This window comes from Mobula birostris, chromosome X, assembly GCF_030028105.1.
Source record: "Mobula birostris isolate sMobBir1 chromosome X, sMobBir1.hap1, whole genome shotgun sequence".
Taxonomy (NCBI): Eukaryota; Metazoa; Chordata; class Chondrichthyes; order Myliobatiformes; family Myliobatidae; genus Mobula; species Mobula birostris.
In genome coordinates, this window is record NC_092402.1 from 45,949,106 (window position 1) to 45,970,080 (window position 20,975).

At 40.0% G+C, this 20,975-nt stretch overlaps 1 protein-coding gene across 1 annotated transcript in view; it reads right to left on the minus strand.

Annotated features, from left to right (window-relative positions):
- Positions 1-1,321: 1,321 nt before the first annotated feature.
- The window catches only part of top2a (DNA topoisomerase II alpha), a 51,570-nt gene continuing 31,916 nt past the window's right edge, over positions 1,322-20,975 (minus strand). Inside the window, exons 27-35 of the mRNA XM_072249772.1 lie at positions 20,696-20,779; positions 19,232-19,429; positions 17,401-17,506; positions 16,137-16,295; positions 14,401-14,530; positions 14,209-14,291; positions 9,337-9,543; positions 8,302-8,525; positions 1,322-1,834 (exon numbers count right to left, since the gene is read on the minus strand). Of these exons, the coding sequence (XP_072105873.1) occupies positions 1,658-1,834; positions 8,302-8,525; positions 9,337-9,543; positions 14,209-14,291; positions 14,401-14,530; positions 16,137-16,295; positions 17,401-17,506; positions 19,232-19,429; positions 20,696-20,779 (1,368 nt within the window). The 3' untranslated portion in view covers positions 1,322-1,657. The remainder of the gene's footprint in view (positions 1,835-8,301; positions 8,526-9,336; positions 9,544-14,208; positions 14,292-14,400; positions 14,531-16,136; positions 16,296-17,400; positions 17,507-19,231; positions 19,430-20,695; positions 20,780-20,975) is intronic.

Sequence of the window (20,975 nt, forward strand, 5' to 3'; positions counted from 1 at the left end):
ACGAACCGCATCTAGTAACCCCAGCGTGGGTGCAAAGACTAGGGCTTTTGTGATATCTGCAAAAACCTTTTCCTCATCTGGCCCCCCATCTTATTTCTTCCAGAAGGGGCTTCCCTCCTTTAATTAAGATCTGTATCGGGGCCACTGGTTTGAAATTACAGCCATAACTGAATAGACCCTAACTCCCTACGTTTACTGAACGAATGTCATCTGACTTGTCCTTCCTTCCCTGGGGAATGGTGTACAGTTTGCTTTCTTATCTGACCCTTGTGTGGACTCACAGCATCTCTAAAACACTGGTTATCACCCCTAAGTGACCTGCTTCTTCTTCTGAAGAGATTAGTAGATCTGCATATTGTAAGCGTGTCAACCGCTAGGGCGTTAGATTGAGCTTTTCCAAAAACTGCACCTTATGAAAAATGGCTGGACTATTGTGGAATCCCTGGGGTAATCTGGTCCATGTATAATGCTGCACACCCAGGGTGAAGGCAAATCTGTCATGGGACTCAGGTGCCATGGAGACAGATGATTCAGGATTGTTGTAGGGCTTACCACAATGGGATGCAATATTGGCATGGTCTTAAGGGCAGTATAGTATATTGTTAATCCATGCGATCCATTGGGCTTCTTTCCCGGCCATATAAATTCGTAGTTGTCGCAGTTTCTGAATATTACATCATGTTTTAGTTTCTTCACTGTACCCTGAACAGCTGTCAGGTGCAGCAGTTTTTATAGGATGCTGCTTATTGGGTTTATGCAGGCCCCCCTCCATTTTAACTGGGTTCATCTGTACTCAGCTACAATCTTGCTTGCATCTAGCCCACACCCAAGTCGGTGTGTTGTTTTCACTCGTAGCGCATCAGCGTGACTCCACTGGTGACCCCGACGGTCCAACGGCATTTGGACCCAACATGAACGACTCGGCTCCAGTTTCCCTTAAACTGCCAACCCCTGGTCTGGTTTGAGCAAATGGAGGCCCGGTTCCAGGTCAGGTAAATTGTCTCAGACGCCACCATGTATTACTACGTGGTGGGCGCCCTCGACCAGGAGACAGCGAGTTGCGTTACCGACTTTCTGCCTCAGCTCCCCCGGCAACAGACAGGTATGAGGCACTCAAGACCCTGTTAATCCGCACATTTGGCCTCTCCCGCCATGAATGGGTCACTGCATAGATAGACTGGTAAAGGGTTGACGGTGGACATGCATTTAAAGATGGCATGGATGAACTACAACAATTAGATTTGGAATAGTATACCATTAGGTTTAAAGAAATCTGATGAACAAGAAAGTTCTAATTAAAAATGCAATATTTAAAATGGACTAAAGTAAACAGCTGTTTATTTTGTGCTACAAATACACTTCAACTGAAACAATGAACAACTGTTTAAAGAAAAAATATTTTAAGTGCAGAGTAAGAGAACAGGTTGGAGAGTGTAAGAACAAGTCATAAGAAAATATTTACAACAATTAAAATTAGCCAACAACATTTCAACAACAACTATCCCCTCTCATCTCATCAAGAACAGGAATTTTGCCCTCTCTACCCACCCAAACTGAAACTAGGAAAACATCGACAACTGAAGAACTACACTTAGAACTAAATTTGATATTTCCAGTTTGTCAAACTTGAAACAAGATCAGCAGCGCAGTGCTAAAATCAAATTGAGTTAAATATATCCTCTTCAGAGTAGTCGTCGTCGTCCTCCTCTTGGTATCGGACAGGCATTTTTGCACGACCTGTTGTAACTCTGGGTGCTATATCCATGTCAGCAGTGTAGTTGGAGGGTCCAGCATCATCAATGTGGAAACTATCATCGTCCAGCATCTTGGATTTCTAAAAAAGATTAAAAAAAACCTGAAGATTTAGGCCATGTTTTATCAAGTTGAGTAATGTCAAAAGCACAAAATCTTAAAAGGAAATGCAATGGTTACTATGGACTTTCCAAAATCAACAGCAAATATATTAATCAGTTAAGTAGCAGCATTCATTAGCACTCATTACCTAATACTGCAACAAAATGATCACCACCAATTTATGATTGACACCACAGTAAGTTGTAATGACTGCTCAATTATAGTTTAAGTTTGTAGCAATGTCCAAATTCATCCCCCAATATGCTAAAAGATGGATTGGGAGATAGAGTCCATTTCACTGCAGCCCTTGCACTTTGTCACCTGCACTGCACTTTCTCTGTAATGGTAACACTATATTCTGCATTCCTTTCTTTTTTTACCATCTCACTGTACTTGTGTGTAGAATGATCTGTCTGGATGGCACACAAACATAAATAGGAGCAGAACTATGCCATTCAGCCCATCGAGCCTGCTCTGCCATTTCATCATGATCCATTTCCCTCTCAACCTCATTCTTCTGCCTTCTCCCTGTAACCTTTCATACCCTGACTAATCAAGAACCTATCAACTTCTGCCTTAAATACACCTAATAGCTTGGCCTCCACAGCCATCCGTGGCAAAGAATTCCAGATTCACCACCTTCTGGCTAAAGAAATTCCTCCCCATCTCCATTCTAAATGGACGTCCCTCAATTCTGAGGCCGTGCCCTCTGGTCCTAGACTCCCCCACCATCCTCTCCACATCCACTCATGTAGGCCTTTCAATATTTGATAGGTTTCAATGAAATCACCCTTCATTCTTCTAAATTTCATCAAGTACAAGCCCAGAGCCATCATTCTTCAAATGATTACCCTTTCATTCCCAGAATCACTCCCACGAACCCTTTCCAATGTCAGCACACCTTTCTTAAATAAAGGGGCCCAAAACTCCGAGAAGCCTCATTAAAGACTCTGCATTACATTCTTGTCCTCTCAAAATGAATGCTAACATCGCATTTGCCTTCCACACCATCGTCTCTTCAGCTACCTCTTTTAGAACTCTGCGGTGCAAGTCCATCTGGTCCAGATGACTAATCTACCTTGTTTCCCAAGCACCTTCTCCCCAGTAATAGCAAATGCACTCACCTCTACCCCCTGACACTTGATCTTCTGGCAGATTGCTAGTGTCTATCTGAAAAAAAAACTTTTGGTTTCCTGTTTGATATTGGCTAGCTTAGCTTCATATTTTATCTTTCACCTCCTTATGGCTTCTGTTGGTTTTTAAATGTTTCCCAATCCTCTAACTTCTCACCTAATTTTTGCTCTACTATATGTGCACTCTTGTTTTAATGTTGGCTTTGACTTTCATTGTCAGCCACAGTTGCATCATCCTGCCTTTAGAGTACTACTACTTCTGAGACGTATCTATCCTACACCCTCTGAATAGCACCCAGAAACATCAGCCATTGCTGCTCTGCTGTCATCCCTGCTAGTGTCCCCTTCCAATCAATTTTAGCCAGGCTGTTCTCTCATATCTCGAATTTCCTTTATCCATTGTAATACTAATACATCCGACTTTAGCTTCTCCCTCCCATATTTCAGGGTGAATTTTATTATGACCCCTGCTTCCTAAGAATTGCTTTCCCTTAAGCCCCCTAATCCAGTCTGGTTCATTACACAACCAGAATAGCCGATCTCCTAGTGGGCTCAACCACAAACTGCTCTTAAAAGCCATCTCCTAGGCATTCTACAAATTCCTCCTCTTGGCCTCCGGCCGGATTTTCCCAATCTATCTGCGTACTGAATTCCCCCATGGCTACCATAACCTTAGCCCTTTTGCATACCTGTTCTATATCCTGTTGTGGTTTGTAGCTCAGACCGACTACTATTTGGAGTCCTGTATATAATGCCACCAGGGCCTTTTTAGCCTTGCAGTTCCTTAACTCTACCCACAAGGATTCTACATCTTCCAATCCTGTGTCACCTCCTTCCAAGGATTTGATTTCACTTTTTTAAAACAGAGCCACCCCACCCCCTCTGCCTACCTGCCTGTCCTTTCCATACAATGTGTATCCTTTGATGTTAAGCTCTCAACTATGATCTTCTTTCAGCTACGACTCAGTGATGTCCACATCATACCTGCCAATCTCTAACTGCGTTACAAGAGCATCCATCTTATTCCATGCCTCATGCATTCAAATACACCTTCAGTCCTGTATTCGTCACCCTTTTTGATTTTGTCCCCCTAACACTGTAATTCATTCCACTGACTGCAATTTTGCTCCATCATCAGCCTGTCCCGATAGTCTTACTACATACTGCCTCTGCTTGTACAGCTCTATCACTTCCGTTTCCATCTCCTGCCAAATTAGTTTGAAACTCTTCCCAATAGCTCTAGCAAACCTGCTGCAAAGATATTGGTTACCCTCAGGTTCAGGTGTAACCCATCCCTGTTGTACAGGTCATGCAGTATCTTCCTCAGAAATCCCAATGATAGAAAAAAAATGAAACCCGACCCACTGCGCCAATTTCTCAGCCATGCATGCATCTGCCAAATCACCCTATTCTTACCCTCACTGGCTCATGTCACAGGCAGCAATTCAGAGGATGCTACCCTGGAGGTCTTGCTTTTCAGCTTTCTACCTAGCTCCCTAAATTCTCTCTTCAGGACCTCCTCGCTTTTCCTATTTATCTCATTAGTACCAATATGTACCAAGTCTTTTGGCTGCTCACCCGCCTCCTTTAGAATGCTGTGGACCAATCATGACATCTCTGACCCTGGCACCGGGGAGGCAATGTACCATCCAGGTGTCATATTGCATCCACAGAGTCTCGTGTCTACTCCCTTATAACTACCGCAGTCCTCTTCTCCCTCCCTCTCTTCTGAGCCATAGCAACAGACTATGTACCCAGCCGCTGCAGCTTCATAAGACCATGATACATAGGAGCAGAATTTAGTCATTTGGCCTATTGAGTTTGCTTCATCATTCCATCATAGCTAATTTATTATCCCCCTCAAACCCCATTTTTTTTACCTTCACCCCATCCATACCTTTGGGCTCCATGGCTGTCTGAAGCAATGAATTCCATGGATTTTCACTCCAAGTACATTTGGCAAAAATAAACTACACTAATTTATATTAAAATTAATGCAGATGATTAAAATGTCACCATAGCCACCATGGCCTGTAATTTCTAAGAGGAAACACTGACCAGGCAAAAAGAATAAAATGGTATGAGTACCAGGTGAAATCACAAGTAAAGAGCTTTCCCCCTTTAACTATCTGGTGACCTGTCAAGCATGCAGGTCTCAAATTGACCAAGCCATTATACAAATGTCCCATTCTCTCTTGTCCAAATTTAATTCCCCAACCCCATTATCTATAAACCCCATTTCCAGAAAAGTTGGGATATTTTCCAAAATGCGATAAAAACAAAAATCTGTGATATGTTAATTCACGTGAACCTATTTAACTGACAGAAAGTACAAATAAAAGATTTTCAATAGTTTTACTGACCAACTTAATTGTATTTTGTAAACATACACAAATTTAGAATTTGATGGCTGCAACACACTCAACAAAAGTTGGGACAGAGGCATGTTTACCACTGTGTTACGTCACCTTTCCTTTTAATAACACTTTTTAATCGTTTTGGAACTGAGGATACTAATTGTAGTAGATTTGCAATTGGAAATTTTCTCCATTCTTGCTTGACATAAGACTTCAGCTGCTCAACAGTCTGTGGTCTCCGTTGTCTGATTCTCCTCTTCATGATGCGCCACACATTTTCAATAGGAGATAGATCTGGTCTGGCAGCAGGCCAGTCAAGCACATGCACTCTGTCTACAAAGCCACACTGTTGTAGCCTGTGCAGAATGTGATCTGGCATTGTCCTGCTGAAATAAGCATGGACATCCCGGGAAGAGACATCGCCTCGATGGCAACATACGTCTCTCTAAGATCCTAATATACGCCTCAGAGTCAATGGTACCTTCACATACATGCAACTCACCCATGCCGTAGGCACTGATGCACCCCCATACCATCACAGATGCTGGCTTTTGCACCTTTCGCTGATAACAATCTGGACGGTCGTTTTCATCTTTGGCACGGAGAACTCAACATCCGTTTTTACCAAAAACTAGCTGAAATGTGGACTCATCGGACCACAGCACACAGTTCCAGTCTTTCGGTCCATCTGAGATGAGCTTGGACCCCAGAGAACTCGCTGGCGTTTCTGCATAGAGTTGATGTATGGCTTCCTCCTTGCGCAATACAGTTTCAAGTTGCATTTCTGGATGCAGCAATGGACTGTGTTGAGTGACAATGGTTTTCCAAAGTACTGCCAAGCCCAGGTGGCTATAATTGTCACAGTAGCATGACGGTTTCTTAGGCAGTGTCGCCTGAGCGCTTGAAGATCACGCGCATTCAACAGTGGTTTCCGACCTTGCCCTTTATGCACTGAGATGTCTCTGAATTCTCTGAATCTTTTCACAATATTATGTACTGTAGATGTTGAAAGACCTAAATTCTCTGCAATCATGTGTTGAGAAATGTTCCTTTTGAACTGACTAATAATTCTCTCACGAATTTTGGCACAAAGGGGTGAGCCACGACCCATCCTTGCTTGCAAAGTCTGAGCCTTTGATGGACACTACTTTTATACCCAGTCATCATACCTCACCTGCTACCAATTAGCCTGCTTAATGTGGAGTCTTCCAAACCAGTGTTACTTGAATATTCTGTGCACTTTTCAATCTTATTTTAACTCTGTCCCAACTTTTGTTCAGTGTGTTGCAGCCATCAAATTCTAAATTTGTGTATATTTACAAAATACAATTAAGTTGGTCAGTAAAACTATTGAAAATCTTTTCTTTGTACCTTTGTCAGTTAAATAAAGGTTCACGTGAATTAACGTATCACAGATTTTTGTTTTTATTGCATTTTGGAAAATATCTCAACTTTTCTGGAAATGGGGTTTGTAATTAGATTTGTGCCTTGTAAATTTAACAAGGCAAAAATTACAATCCATTTTAAATTAAAGCTTTTAAAAGCAACAAAAAGGACATTTCACATCCTTGGTGAACTGAAACCAGGCCAAAATAAAGGAACAGCAGACTGCTAATCTATTGCATCAGGTGGTTTTCTTCATTATATTATTTATGCACAATGCAAGAGTTGAGTACTGCAGTCTCAGCTGTTGCATTTCACTTTAAACCGCAGCCTCAGTTGGACACAAGATCCTACCTCATTTTTGCAAGAATATTAACCTATATCTAATGCCTTGACATAAGAAATGAATGCTATTAGCACGATACTTTTTGGAGGAGTATGCTGGGAGTAAATTAGATGTTGTGTTTCCTAAATTCCAAAATTGAAAAGTGCTCTACAGAGCTAGAGCTAGAGCCAAAGCCAAAATACACGAGAGTAGGATTCATAGAATGAGCCAAACTGTCTTGACTTGCATTTGTGCCTACTCCTAGGTGTCTGAAAAGCAGGCTGTAAGACATCTTTGTTTCAACCACCTCTGGATGAGGAATGTTTTCCTCAAATCTCTCAGCCCTTAATTTAAACCTATGCCCTCCAATCAGACACCTCTGCTGAAGGAAAAGGTTTCTCATTCTTATATACAACCCCTCAACTTCTGTATTAGTTCCTTATAGCTTATGTTCTCTAAACCAGGCAACATCCTGCTGAATCTCTTCTGCATTCTCTCCAAAGCCTCCTCAACCTTCCTTCAAAGCAGTGATCAGAAATGCACACAATGCTTCAAATGTGGCCTAACCAAAGTTTTTATGTAGCTGCAAATCATCTCCCATCTGTGCACAGCCTCAGGATAGAGGGGTGCCCTTTCAAAACAGATGTTGAGAAATTTCTTTAGCCAAAGGGTGGTGAATTTGTTGCCACTTGCAGCTGTGGAGGCCAGGTTATTGGATGTATTTAAGGCAGAGATTGATAGGTTCTTGATTGGACATGGCATCAAAGGTTACGGGGAGAAGGCCCGGGAACTGGGGTTGAGGAGGAGATAAAAATAAAAAAAAAAGGATCAGCCACGATAGAATGGCGGAGCAGACTCGATGGGCCAGATAGTCTAATTCTGCTCCCATGTCTTATGGACTTTTATACTCAAATACCCAACAATGAAGGCAAGCATACCATGACACCTCCTTGTCAATGTATGTACTTCTATTGCCATGTTGAGGGAGCTGTGAACTTGTACCCCAAGATCCTTTTGTATATCAATGCTCCTTAAGGACTCTACCAATTAATGTATAATCTCCTCCTCCGTTTGGCCTCCCAGTTCCTTAAAAACATACTCACCATACAGATATGATAGAAATCTCATTGTTATCCATGAACTCCTATATTACTAGTTCCATTTTGTTAACTTCAAAGATGTTTAAATTTTAAATAATCTTTTTTGATTATCTTTAAAATAAAATTTGAAACAATGTATCAACACTCACTTTATTGTTAGTGGCTTTTACGCATATGGTTCCATATTCATCTTCTGAATCTGAGTTAAAAATCTTCTTCCTTTTGGGTATTTTAGCCTTAGCAGTCACAACTTTCTTTGGAGCACTGTCTTCATCGGATGATATGTTAATGCTTGTTTTAGCAGGCAACTTAGTTGATTTTGGAGCTGCCTTTTTTTTGGTAAGAGCATCAAAGATGGAAGGCTGTTTCTCATCTGGAAATAATTGCATTTTGTTTAGACCAAGTTATTGAGTGCAATATTACTCTGTTACCATACAGTGACAATACAGCAAATACAACTTGAACTGCCAGGAAATGAGAATGTAAATTAGGACAACTCCAATTTTGCTGACTGAATTGTTCAGCTGAGCAAAGTCTGCAAATAATAACAGCTTTACCTCCTCTCCAATAGTAGGGACAAGGGAAATCAAAGCCTAAGAAATTCAGTAACACTTGTATGTAAATGAGACGATGGTCATAGTCCTGTCACTTACCAACTCAGTTGTATCCGTTGCCCTTAGATTTCACTTGCTGCTGACACCTAAATTAGGTGAGCTGATTCTACGCACGATGTGCCAATACAAATGGAGCAAAAGAAAACAAGTTCAAGGGGTGTAGAGCCAGAGAATTGACCAAGGAAAGGGCCTGCTGCCAGTCTCTCATGGTGTGCACAGTTGGCACCTAGGTCGGCTGCTGAGCCAAAGCCCTGATGTTAGACCATGGGATAGGCGGGAGCAACCTTGGATTGTGAGTTTGGGAGTGAATGGGGGGTACAGTTTGTACCACAAGGAAGCTTATTGATAGACGAGGCCCCCAAAAGAGAGAACAGAAGTAAATCAAATGATTTTACGAGTTGAACATAGACATATTCAGCCTCTGCAGAACAAGGATTAATGAATTTCAGGTGTAAAAATTGCAAGGCAATGAGTATGCTTTGGAATGATGTGGACTAACTTCTCTCAAGAAACAAGCACGACCATGTAGTTGTAGCCATACCACATCTGTACTGGTTTAGGTTCACTTGCCTTTTTTAGAAGTGGTGGTGGGCTTTTTACCAAGAGCACGTCTTCTTGGTGCTGCTTTGTCTCCAAGAGATTTGGGGGCTGGTTTCCGGATTGCTGCTTTAGTAATTTCAGGTTTATCATCTTCTTTTTCATCTGCTACATCAAACTGCATCACTGCAGCAGGCTCATCAGAATCAGAGGAGAGTGAATCAAATATGTTTTCTTCAGCTGTAACAAAAAAAGATAGTTTAAGAAATTCTCATTAAAATATTACAATAAACATTATATTTATGTTAATAGAAAGGTCCTGAATCTTAAAAAAATTCGATACATGTGCACCATAAAGACTTTCCTCAAAGAAATATAAAAAAAATTTTTTACTATCTCAATGGATCATTCGATACATGTGCACCATAAAGACTTTCCTCAGAGTGAAAAGAAATATAAAAAAAAGAAATTCGATACATGTGCACCATAAAGACTTTCCTCAAAGCGAAAAGAAATATAAAAAAATTTTTTTACTATCTCAATGGATCATTTTATTTTGAGCATACACAGGTTTAAGATTATAATCCCAATTAATCAGTATCGTATCATACCAGATTATGCTCTGGAAGACTGATCATTGCAATCATGTTTAACAAGGTAATTAGGCAGCTCTGGAAATTTTACAAATACCATGCATAGTTTAGAAAATACAAGTCAAAGATCATAAAAGTCAATGAAGATCAATTGCAGAGTACAGGAAAGGTATGCTCCCGTTATAAGGACGGACGGGTATGGAACGATAAGAGAGCCTTGGATGTCCAGAGAACTGATGAATTTAGTCAAGTAGTAAAAGGAAAAGTATGTAAAGCTTCAGAAGTTAGGATCAAACAAAGCACATGAGCATAAAAAAGTCACAAAAGAACTAAAGAAGGGAATTAGGAAAGACAGGATGGGCCATGAAAAGTCATTGGCAAGAGGATTAAGGTGAATCCCAAGACATTCATCAAGAGTAAGAAGATAACTAGGGAGAAGGTGGGATAAAGGGAGGAACATTTGCTTGGATGTGGAGAATGTGAGTGAGGCATATAATGAGTACTTTGCTTCAGTATTTACCAAGGAAAAGGATATGGAGGACCAGGAGATCAGTGCTGAGTGTGTAACTACATTAGGGCAATTAGAGGTCGAGGAGGAGTAAGTGTTGGGCTTCCTAATGAGTATTAAGGTGGCCAAGTCCCCAGGGTCTGATGGATTTACCCCAGGTTATTGAGGAAGGCAAAGAATGCGATTGCTGGGCCCTTGACCATATCTTCGTGTCTTTAGCCACAAGCAAGGTTGCAGAGGACTGGCAAGTGGCTAATGTTCTACCTCAGTTTAAGAAGGGAACAAGGGAAAATCCTGGGAACTATAGACTGGTGAGTCTTAGGTCAGTTGTAGGGAAATTGCTGGAGAAAATTCGTAGGGATAGGATATATAGTATAAGCATTTGGAAACCCTTGAACTAATTAGGGACAGCCAGCATGACTGTGCGTGGCAAGGTCATGGGAGTTTTTTTTTTGACAAGGTGATGAGAGATATTGATGAGGGTAGGACAGTGGATGTTTGTCTAAATGGATTTTAGTAAGACATTTGACAAAGTCCCTCATGGGAGGCTAATCCAGAAGATTAATATGCATGGAGCCCACGATAAATTGGCTGTTTGGATTCAGAACTGACTTGCACATAGAAGACAGAATAGTGGTTGAAGGGACTTATTCGAGAGTGAGGTCTGTACTTAGTGGAATTCTGCAGGGATCTGTGCTGGGACCTCTGCTGTTTGTAATGTAAACAAGTGACCTGGATGAAAACATAGATGGGTGGTTAGTAAATTTGCAGATGATACCAAGATTGGTGGAGTTGTGAATAGTGTAGAAAACTGACAAAGAATACAGTACAATATAGATTAGTTGCAGATATGGGCTGAGAAATGGCAGATGGAGTTTAACGCAGATAAATGTGAGGTGTGGCACCTTGGTAAGGCAAATGCGAGGAGACAGTATACTGTTAAGGGCAAGATCCTTAAACAGTGTTGCTGAGCAGAAAGATCTGGGATCCTAGTTCATAGCCCCTTGAAAGTGACTACATGGGTCAATAGGATGGTTAAGGAGGCTTATGGAATGCTTGTTTTTATTAGTTGAGTTCAAGGTCATGAGGTTATGTCGCAACTTGGTAAAACTCTGGTTAGGCTACATTTGGAGTATTGACTACAGTTCTGGGCACCCCACTATATGAAGTATGTTGAGGCTTTGGAGAAGGTGCAAAAGAGGTTTACCAGGATGCTGCCTGGTTTAGAGGGCACATGCTATCATGAGAGGCTGGATAAACTTCGATTCTTTCCACTGGAGTGCTGGAGGCTCAGGGGATAACTGATAATGTTTACAAGATTATGAGAGGCATAGATTGAGTAGGCAGAGCATCTGTTTCCCTGGACTGATGTATCTAATACCATAGGGCATGCATTGAAGGTGAGAGGGTGTAGGTTCAGGAGGAATGTGGGTGTTAGGTTTTCTTACTCAGTCATGGATGCCTGGAATGCACTGTTTGGTATGGTGATAGAGGCAAGTATATTAGAGGCTTTTAAGAGATGTTTAGATAGGCACATGGATGTAAGGAAAATGAAGGGATATAGATATTGTGTCGGTGGGGGGGATTAGTGTTTGTGTATTTTTGATTTGCTTCTCTTGCTGTGCTGTACTGTTCTATATTCTAAAGTCAATATAAACCAATACCCAGGAGGCAAAGAGTGGGGTTAAAGAAAGCCTTTTCTGGTTGGACGCCAGTGACTAGTGTTCCACAGGGGTCTGTGTTGGGACCATTTCTTTTTATGTTATATGTCAATGACTTAGACAACAGGATGGATGGCTTTGTGGCCAAGTTTGCGGATGATATGAAGATAGGTGAATGAGCAGGTAGTTTTGAGGAAGTAGAGAGGTTACAGAAGGACTTAGATTAGGAGAATGGGCGAAGAGTATGTTCATGGCAGACGAAATAAAAGGGTAGACTGTTTTCCAAATGGAGAGAAAATTAAAAAACTGAGGTGCAAAGGGACTTGGGAGCCCTCCTGCAGGATTCTATAAAGGTTAATTTGCAGGTTGAGTCAATGATGATGGAGGCAAATGCGATGCTATCATTCATTTTGAGAGGACTATAATATAAACACAAGGATGTAATGTTGAGGCTTTATAAAGCACTGGTGAGGCCTTACCGAGTATTGAGAGCAGTTTGGGCCCCTTATCTAAGGATGTGCTGACATTGAAGAGGGTTCAAAGGGTTCACAAAAAGGGATTCTGGGAATGACATATGAGGAGCATTCGATAGTTCTGGGCCTCTACTCACTGGAATTTAGAAGAACGAGAGGTGACTTCATTGAAACCTAATGAATGTTGAAATACCTCGATACACCGGAGGTGGAGAGGATGTTTCGTATGGTTGGGGGAGAAAAAAAAGAGTCTAAACACAAAGGACTCAGCCTCAAAATAGAGGGGCATCCTTTTAGAATGGAGATGAGGAGGAATTTCTTTAGCCAGAGTAGTGAATCTGTGGAATTCATTACCACAGGCAACTATGGAGGCCAAGTCATTGGGTATATTTAATGCAGAGGTTGATTGATTCTTGATTAGTCAGGGCATGTGAGGATATGGGGAGAAGGCAGAAGACTGGGACTGAGGGGGAAAATGGATCTGCCATGATGTAATGGCAGAGCAGACTCAATGGGCCAAATGGCCTAATTCTAGATACACAGAAAACCTACAGCACAATACACAATGTTGTGCCGAACATTATGCTCCTATATCTTACAGTCTAATACACTTATATCGCAGTTTGAAGTTAATATCGCTTCATTATGAACTTTTAAATTTCCTGGTTCTACTTATTCTATGAAACACCTTGTGCTCATTACTAAGTCAATATGTCGTCCTGAGGGTAGATGAAATGATTATCCCATTGGTGAACCCAAGGAATGCCATTGCAAGGAATCAAGGAACCAAGTACTTACCAATCTGCAGTGCAATGTTCAACGTTTATAAAATCAGTGGCAACAAAAACAAGTATATGGTATTCATATGAATACTCAAGAGTTTACAACTAAATGTAATGAAAAATTAACAATACATCAGATACAATACATGTACACTTAAAAAAACTTCCCCACCCCCACAGGCAGTCTTACTGGCATCCTGTGCCACAGCAGTTGAATTTGCTTTTATCGAAATGCAGACACTCTATAAGTGCAATAACTTCAACATTAAGCCAATGTTTCTGCAATTAATTTTTCCCCATCCTTTACCACTTTTAGTTTCCTTATTCTGTTTTAGCAGTATTATGTGCCAAATGTCATTGCTATTTCACCACAAGAGTGTCAATCATAAGAGCCCAATTTATCAAGAAATATCTTTTATAACACAATGTATTGCTTTCCTGTTCGTTAAACAGGGGTCAGCAATACAGGGCAAAGATGAAAAACAATCTCTTCATCCAAAGCTTGGCAAATCTTTGGAATTTACTACCAAAGAGGACCATACATTCCCAATGGCTGAGTATAAGTACAGAAAAGATCAGAATTTTAGATTTAGAAGGAATCAAGGTAAGTGGCACTAGTGTAAAAGACCAGCTATGATTTTGAACGAGATCGAAAGCATAAGGTTGAATGGTGTTATCTTGCTACCATATCTCACGTTCTTATGTAAACTATTCAGACTGTTTTGCAATTCAATAAGCAATTTTATACCTCAGATATATAGCAGTTTTAAGATCAAATGTCCTGTGTTATGTATGATTCTTTTACACATTTGGAAATATAACCACTGAAGCATTTATAATGCTTCAAACCTTTCATCAAAATAAATGCTTTAACATGAAAAAACTTACATGCTTTGGAAGATGATTTTGTAGATTGCAAAAATTTATTTGCACGGGGAACAGTTTTAACCAAAGCCTTTGACTGAACTTTCCTGTATGCAACAGAGATTATAGTTACCACATAATAATACATAAAAAAAAGGGATTTCTAGTCCCTAGGTATCAAGTCCACCAACTTCTAAAATTTAATTTTACACCTACTTAGAGGGATGCTTTGCTTTTGGAGCTGGAAACTCCGAGTCACTGTCAGAAATATGAAATTCATCATCGCTCTCACTGCTCATTCCAACATCATCATCATCTGATGAAAGAACATACTTCACCTTTGAAGCTGGTAGGAAAATGAAAATAAAGTATCACAAGTCTGGAAAGAATCAAAGATACGAATACTTGACAGTGATACAAGCTTTGAAGTTCAGAATTTGAAACTGAATTGTTAAAAACCATAGTGCAGGATGCCAATGTTTAAAAGTAATTATGTTAAGATTACAAATCTAAACCACAGAAAAAGTAATTTGATATGGAATATGCCACAGTTTAAGACCTTTGAAAGGAATGAGCTGCAGCAATAAGCATGATTTTGATAAGAAAAGCTTACAGTGCCTTTTAGATACAACTTGTATTTCTATCTAGATTACTCAATTATCTTTTAACTGGAAAATATGTATAACAGATAAGAAACAAGGAATTAAAGGCTGTCAATGGTACTTGTCAGTGACTTTGCTTCACTGTGCACTAATGCAGATTAAAAACACACATACATTCATAATTGCCAACTCTATACTATTATTCTTTAAAGATATTTTATTGAGAATTATTTTTTACCTTTAAAAAATAAAAAAACTTAAAACAGTTCATTTTAATATGACTACTGAAGAATTAAATAATGGAATTGTTCGATAAAGGGAAATACTAGAGATACAAGGCGAGTTGCTCAACATTTGAAAGATCTGCAAGATATCTTTTAGTCAATTTTCACCTTCATTGAAGGAATTAGCAGACTATATGGTTCCAGGGTTGTCAGTAACACTCCGCAGCTGCCATATTTCCACAAAAATTTAATCACTAAGCACTTTGGTTACCTTACTTGATAGCCAATGTGACAAAATATCCATTCAATTCTAATTGAAATGCATTTTATGGCAAATATCACTGAGGAAAAAGAAAACAGCTCAATTTCACTCTTCCGGGTTTCTTTGCATTTCATCAGTAAATGTATTACTACCCTACAATCACTTGATCTGCATGCCTCATGCCATTCTCCCTAGCTGAAATATTATAGCAATCTTTTACATTTTAGTACAGTCGACCCTCCGTATCTGCGGGGGATTGGTTCCGGGATCCCCCGCGGATACCAAAATTCATGGATGCTCAAGTCCCTTATATAAAAGCCTAAGAGAGCTTGTAAGGGTGTTACGCTTAGCGTAAAACTGGACGTAATTAAGCATTTTGATCGTGGTAAATGAAATAAAAACATTGTGCGTGCGTTGAACTTGCCCGAGTCCACCATTCGTACTATTTACACGCAGAGAGAAAGAATCTTGAAAGCTGCCGATGTTACTATTGGTTCTGCTAGTAGCATATTCCTGCTTTTACTATATGTTAGTGTTATTTTAGGTTTTGTGTGTTATTTGGTATGATTTGGTAGGTTATTTTTTGGGTCTGGGAACGTTCACAAATTTTTCCCATATAAATTAATGGTAATTGCTTCTTCGTTTTACGCCATTTCGGCTTACGAAAGCTTTCATAGGAACGCTCTACTTTTGGATAATGGGGGATACTTGTACAGTATTTTTGATCCGCAGTTGGTTGAATCAGCGGATACAGAGGGCCGACTGTATAGATAAACCAGTATTTACCATTAATACCAATCTTTAAAATGCTGTCCTCTTATGAATTTGAAATATCTAGCATGAATACAAATTCAAAGACTCTACCTGTCGCCCTTTGTGGTTTTTTTCTGGGAGGAAGATCAACAGTTTCCGAATCAATGTCTGATTCTGACTCTGAATCAGACCAAGGGTTCTTTTTCTTTTGTTCAAGAGGTTTAAACTGAAGTTTTGTCTGCTTCTGCGCCATTAGCATAGTCTTGGGCCCTAAGCAAGGAAGAGAGACTATTCAATGAAATCCCATCAGGAGCCCATGGCTGATTATCCCAGGTAGTGACTGATTACATTTGAATAATGCTAAGCCAACAAGAAACAATCATATTTCATATAGGCAAAAAATGTGTAATGTCATAAAAAGTATTTTAATTTCAGGTACACAAGTGGCCTGTAAAAGATACAAAAGTAATGCACGTTACAGAAATAATAAGGAAAATTACAGCCAAAATAAGTTGCACTAGAGTCACTCAATACCTAACATGTTTTAATTTTAATCAGAGGAGAAACACTTCGCTTACACAGAATCTTTTGCAAAATATCATGAAAGCTGCTGATTGAGAAGTGGCGAACACCTCAAACATTTAACAAAATTAAGTAAAGAACAAAGCAAATGGGAGGGGACAACAGAAACTAAGCCAGTATTCATGTGCAAACTAAAATGGACAATACATTGGATAGGTCAAAAAATTTGTTCCCATCATAGGTGTGGCTAAGTTACTCTACTAACTGTAATGGAGATCAGTCACTGTAACACAAATTCAAGTTCCACCATGGAAACATTAGTCTCTTTATTAAAAAAATCTGCTGCAACACATCATGGCTTTACAACTCCTTTATAATTTTGCACAATCATGGAATCACTCTTTCCCCAATTTCTGAATAAGGAATACACAGGACTCAGTAGAGTGACAGAAAACAAGTTTGCACCCCTTTTCATCTGAGTGTAGCAAAAGTAGTTCTTTAAGTTTGATTAATGTTGTGTTGGCGCATGGCCAAGTAGTTAAGGCGTCGGTCTAGTGATTTGAAGGTCGCTAGTTCGAGCTTTGGCTGAGGCAGCGTGTGTATCCTTGAGCAAGACACTTAACCACACATTGCTCTGCAACGACACCGATGCCAAGCTGTATGGGTCCTAATGCCCTTCCCGTGGACAACATTGGTGGCGTGGAAAGGGGAGACTTTGCAGCATGGGCAACTGCTGGTCTTCCATACAACCTTGCCCAGGCCTGCACCCTGGAAACATTTCAAGGCGCAAATCCATGGTCTCATGAGACTAACGGATGCCTATAATGTTGATCAAATAACATGAGAAACATACCTGCTTGTGCTTTTTTAATCAGTCTATCTGCAAGGCTTGCATGTTCAAGAGAATTTTCTTCTTTATCATCAAATTCCATCTTAGCAGCAAGCGAATCTGTTTCACCCTGTGAAGCAAAGTTTAAAAAACAGATACTGAAATTTTTAAGAGTTGAGAAATAACTGTCATTAAAGAACCTTATACTTCAGTTCCATAAAATAATATATCCAAGGCCAAGTGGAATTTTGAATCATTCTCCACTATGGTCTGCAAGGTTAGTTTAGCAACACACATATATAACTGCAACTGATGAAACAAGACATTTAATATACTGTACATACAAATAAGACAGTCTGAATTACAAGCAGTGAGCACCTCCTTGGGTTCAAATGAAAAGTTCAAACTCAATATGATGACACAACAATTGTAGGCCGTGTCTTGGGTAATGATGAGTTTGAGTACAGAGAGGAAATTAAGAACCTGGTGGCAAGGTGTGAAGACAATAACCTATCCCTCAATGTCAGCAAGACGAAGGAATTGGTTGTTGACTTCAGAAGGAGTAGCGGACCGCACAACCCAATTTACATCAGTGGTGTGCAAGTGGAACAGCTCAAAAGCTTTAAGTTCCTCGGGGTCAATATCACAAATGACCTGACTTGGTCTAACCAAGCAGAGTTCACTGCCAAGAAGGCCCACTAGCGCCTTTACTTCCTGAGAAAACTAAAGAAATTTGGCCTGTCCCCTAAAACACTCACTAATTTTTATAGATGCACCGTAGAAAGCATTCTTCTAGGGTGCATCACAACCTGGTATAGAAGTTGTCCTGTCCAAGAGCGGAAGAAGCTGAAGATTGAGAACATGGCGCAGCACATCACACAAACCAATCTTCCGTCCGTGGATTCACTTTACACCGCACACTGTCAGAGCAGTGCTGCCAGGATAATCAAGGACATGACCCACCCAGCCAACACACTTTTCGTCCTTCTTCCCTCCAGGAGAAGGTTCAGGAGCTTGAAGACTCGTACGGCCAGATTTGGGAACAGCTTCTTTCCAACTGTGATAAGACTGCTGAACAGATCCTGACCTGGATCTGGGCCATACCCTCCAAATATCCGGACCTGCCTCTCGGTTTTTTTGCACTACCTTACTTCCCATTTTTCTATTTTCTATTTATGATTTATAATTTAAATTTTTAATATTTACTAATTTTAACTATTTTTAATATTTAATATTTGTAATCCAGGGAGTGTGAAGCGCAGAATCAAATATCACTGTGATGATTATATGCTCTAGTACCAATTGCTTGGCGACAATAAAGTATAAAGTAGTATGAAGCATCAAGCTTCCTATTGCTCCAGAATTTTAATTTTGAAATACATGAATAATTATATTTAACTAGCACATCATAATGGAGGATAAAATAATTGCACTCATGGCTCTGTCCTAAGCCCCCTCCTTTACTCCCTGTATTCATATCATGACATTTTGTATTTTATAGTTTACCCTTTACAGCTCTCACTGATTTTTATAAGTTGAATAAAGGTCAGAGTAGCATTAGTACATTGTCGTAATCAATGCATATGGAAGAACAGAATCAAGGTCAGAATTTAAGTGGGCTATTTCAGTGACAATCTTTACATATACTTAATGTGGTAATTAATACTGGTAAAACATGTAATATTCATACTATATACAAATTTCATGTTTTTTGGTACAATGTTGTCAGCACCAGGGCCCATTTATAATAGCAACTGTGTTTATGGTAATGCACTTACATTTTTGAATCCCTTAAGTACAAGTTAAAAAGTTAAACTTTACCTTAAACTATGGCACTACAAATGTGTATGCTCACCTTTCCTTTTTTCTTGATAACCTTTTTGCTGGCCTCTGCCTTCATGGCAGTAGTAACTCTAGGGACAATCCTTCTGCCTTGGGGAGATGGCATGGTTTCCTCCAACTGCAGCTTTCTTACTTTACCCTTACCAGCTTTTCTTTTAACAGCCTTACCAATGTGAGCCATCTCATTTTCTTTCTCCTGGATCTCCACACGCTGAATGGAAACAGATCGTTTTGAAAAGTTAAAACAGATCTCTTCAGTGAAAAGACAGACAAGCAATGTTATGTGAACTTATTTGATGAAAGGTTTCAATGCTAGCTTGTTGGATGCTACAGGGTTTATCTCAAGAGTGTGGGTTTGGGCAAGTGACAGGACTTTGATGAGAAAGACCTACAATATGAGAACTTCTGAACAATGGCCACTGAACAGTGACCCACTGGTATGAGTCAGACTGGTGGCCAAAAGAGGAATGGGTGACAGAGGAAGAGAAGCAGTCAAGGAAACTTTTGGGGACAGTTTAAACCAAGATGGCAGAGGAATGAGAGATACAGCTTTTGTACTGTTTGGGGATGGGGGAAAACACAAAAGGAGAACTCACCAAGTCCAGTTAACTGAAGAGTACATGGGTGAAAATGTAAAGCTAAATTATCTATTTTAATGTACAGAATAAGTCAGAATTGATGAGTATGTGGGAACATAATATTTTGATTAGTGTTGCTATCAAACAGTCATGAATACAAGGGCAGAACTTGCAACTCAACATCCCTGGTCATCAAAACTTTAGGCACATTGGAGGGTAGGGAAATGTAAAAGAGATGATATTGCAATATTGATTATGGAGTCTATTTCTGTAAAAATGAGGGAATCCTCAAAGGTTCTTCAAATGACGCCATAAAGATATGAAGTTTAGTAAGAGAAGGGTGCATCTGTTCATCGATACATCTCAGATTAGGTCCTTCTGGCCCTTCGACCCATGCTGCCCCAGTAAACCCATGACCCCAATTAACCTCAACCTATTTATGGGACAATTTATAATGACCAATTAACCTACCCAGTAGGTCTTTGGACTTTGGGAGGAAACTGGAGCACCTGGGGAAAACCCACACATTCCACAGGGTGGATGTACAGAGACTCCTTACAGAAAAGCACTGGAATTGAACTCTGAACTTCGGAACGTCCTAAGCTATAATAGCATTGCACTAACCGTTACCCTACCTTGGCGTCCATATCAAAGACATCAATGAGTATCGGCCTCAGGCACAGAATGTGAAGGAAATCACCTAAGAGGCTGGAGGCTTGGCTTGTAGACAGCTGATTGGACAGGCTGCAATCATGAACTTCAAGCAGTGCAGTGAAGGTCAGTTGAAATTGTGTTATGTCTATATTAGTATGCCTCAAAACAAAAGCAGGCCTGAGAAAAATTACAGGGTAATCTCAAACACCAAAATAAACCATACATCACCAATCAAAAACAATTACCTCAAGCTCCTCAATAAAAGCTGCCAGATCTTCCTTCCACAAATTTTCAGGGCTTTTCTTTTTCAGACCTTTTAATTCCCTCTCCTAAAGAAAATAAATCAGAATTTCAAACAAAGCATTACATCAAATTCAGACAGCATTAACCCCAACTCCCAAAACTAATACTATATCAGTGATCCTATCTTTCCCTACTGGAAACCATCATTGCAGAAGGCTCAATACCTTCTTACCCATCTTTCCCCAATTTAGCTAAAAGTGCATTCATGCTTCCTGCCAATTT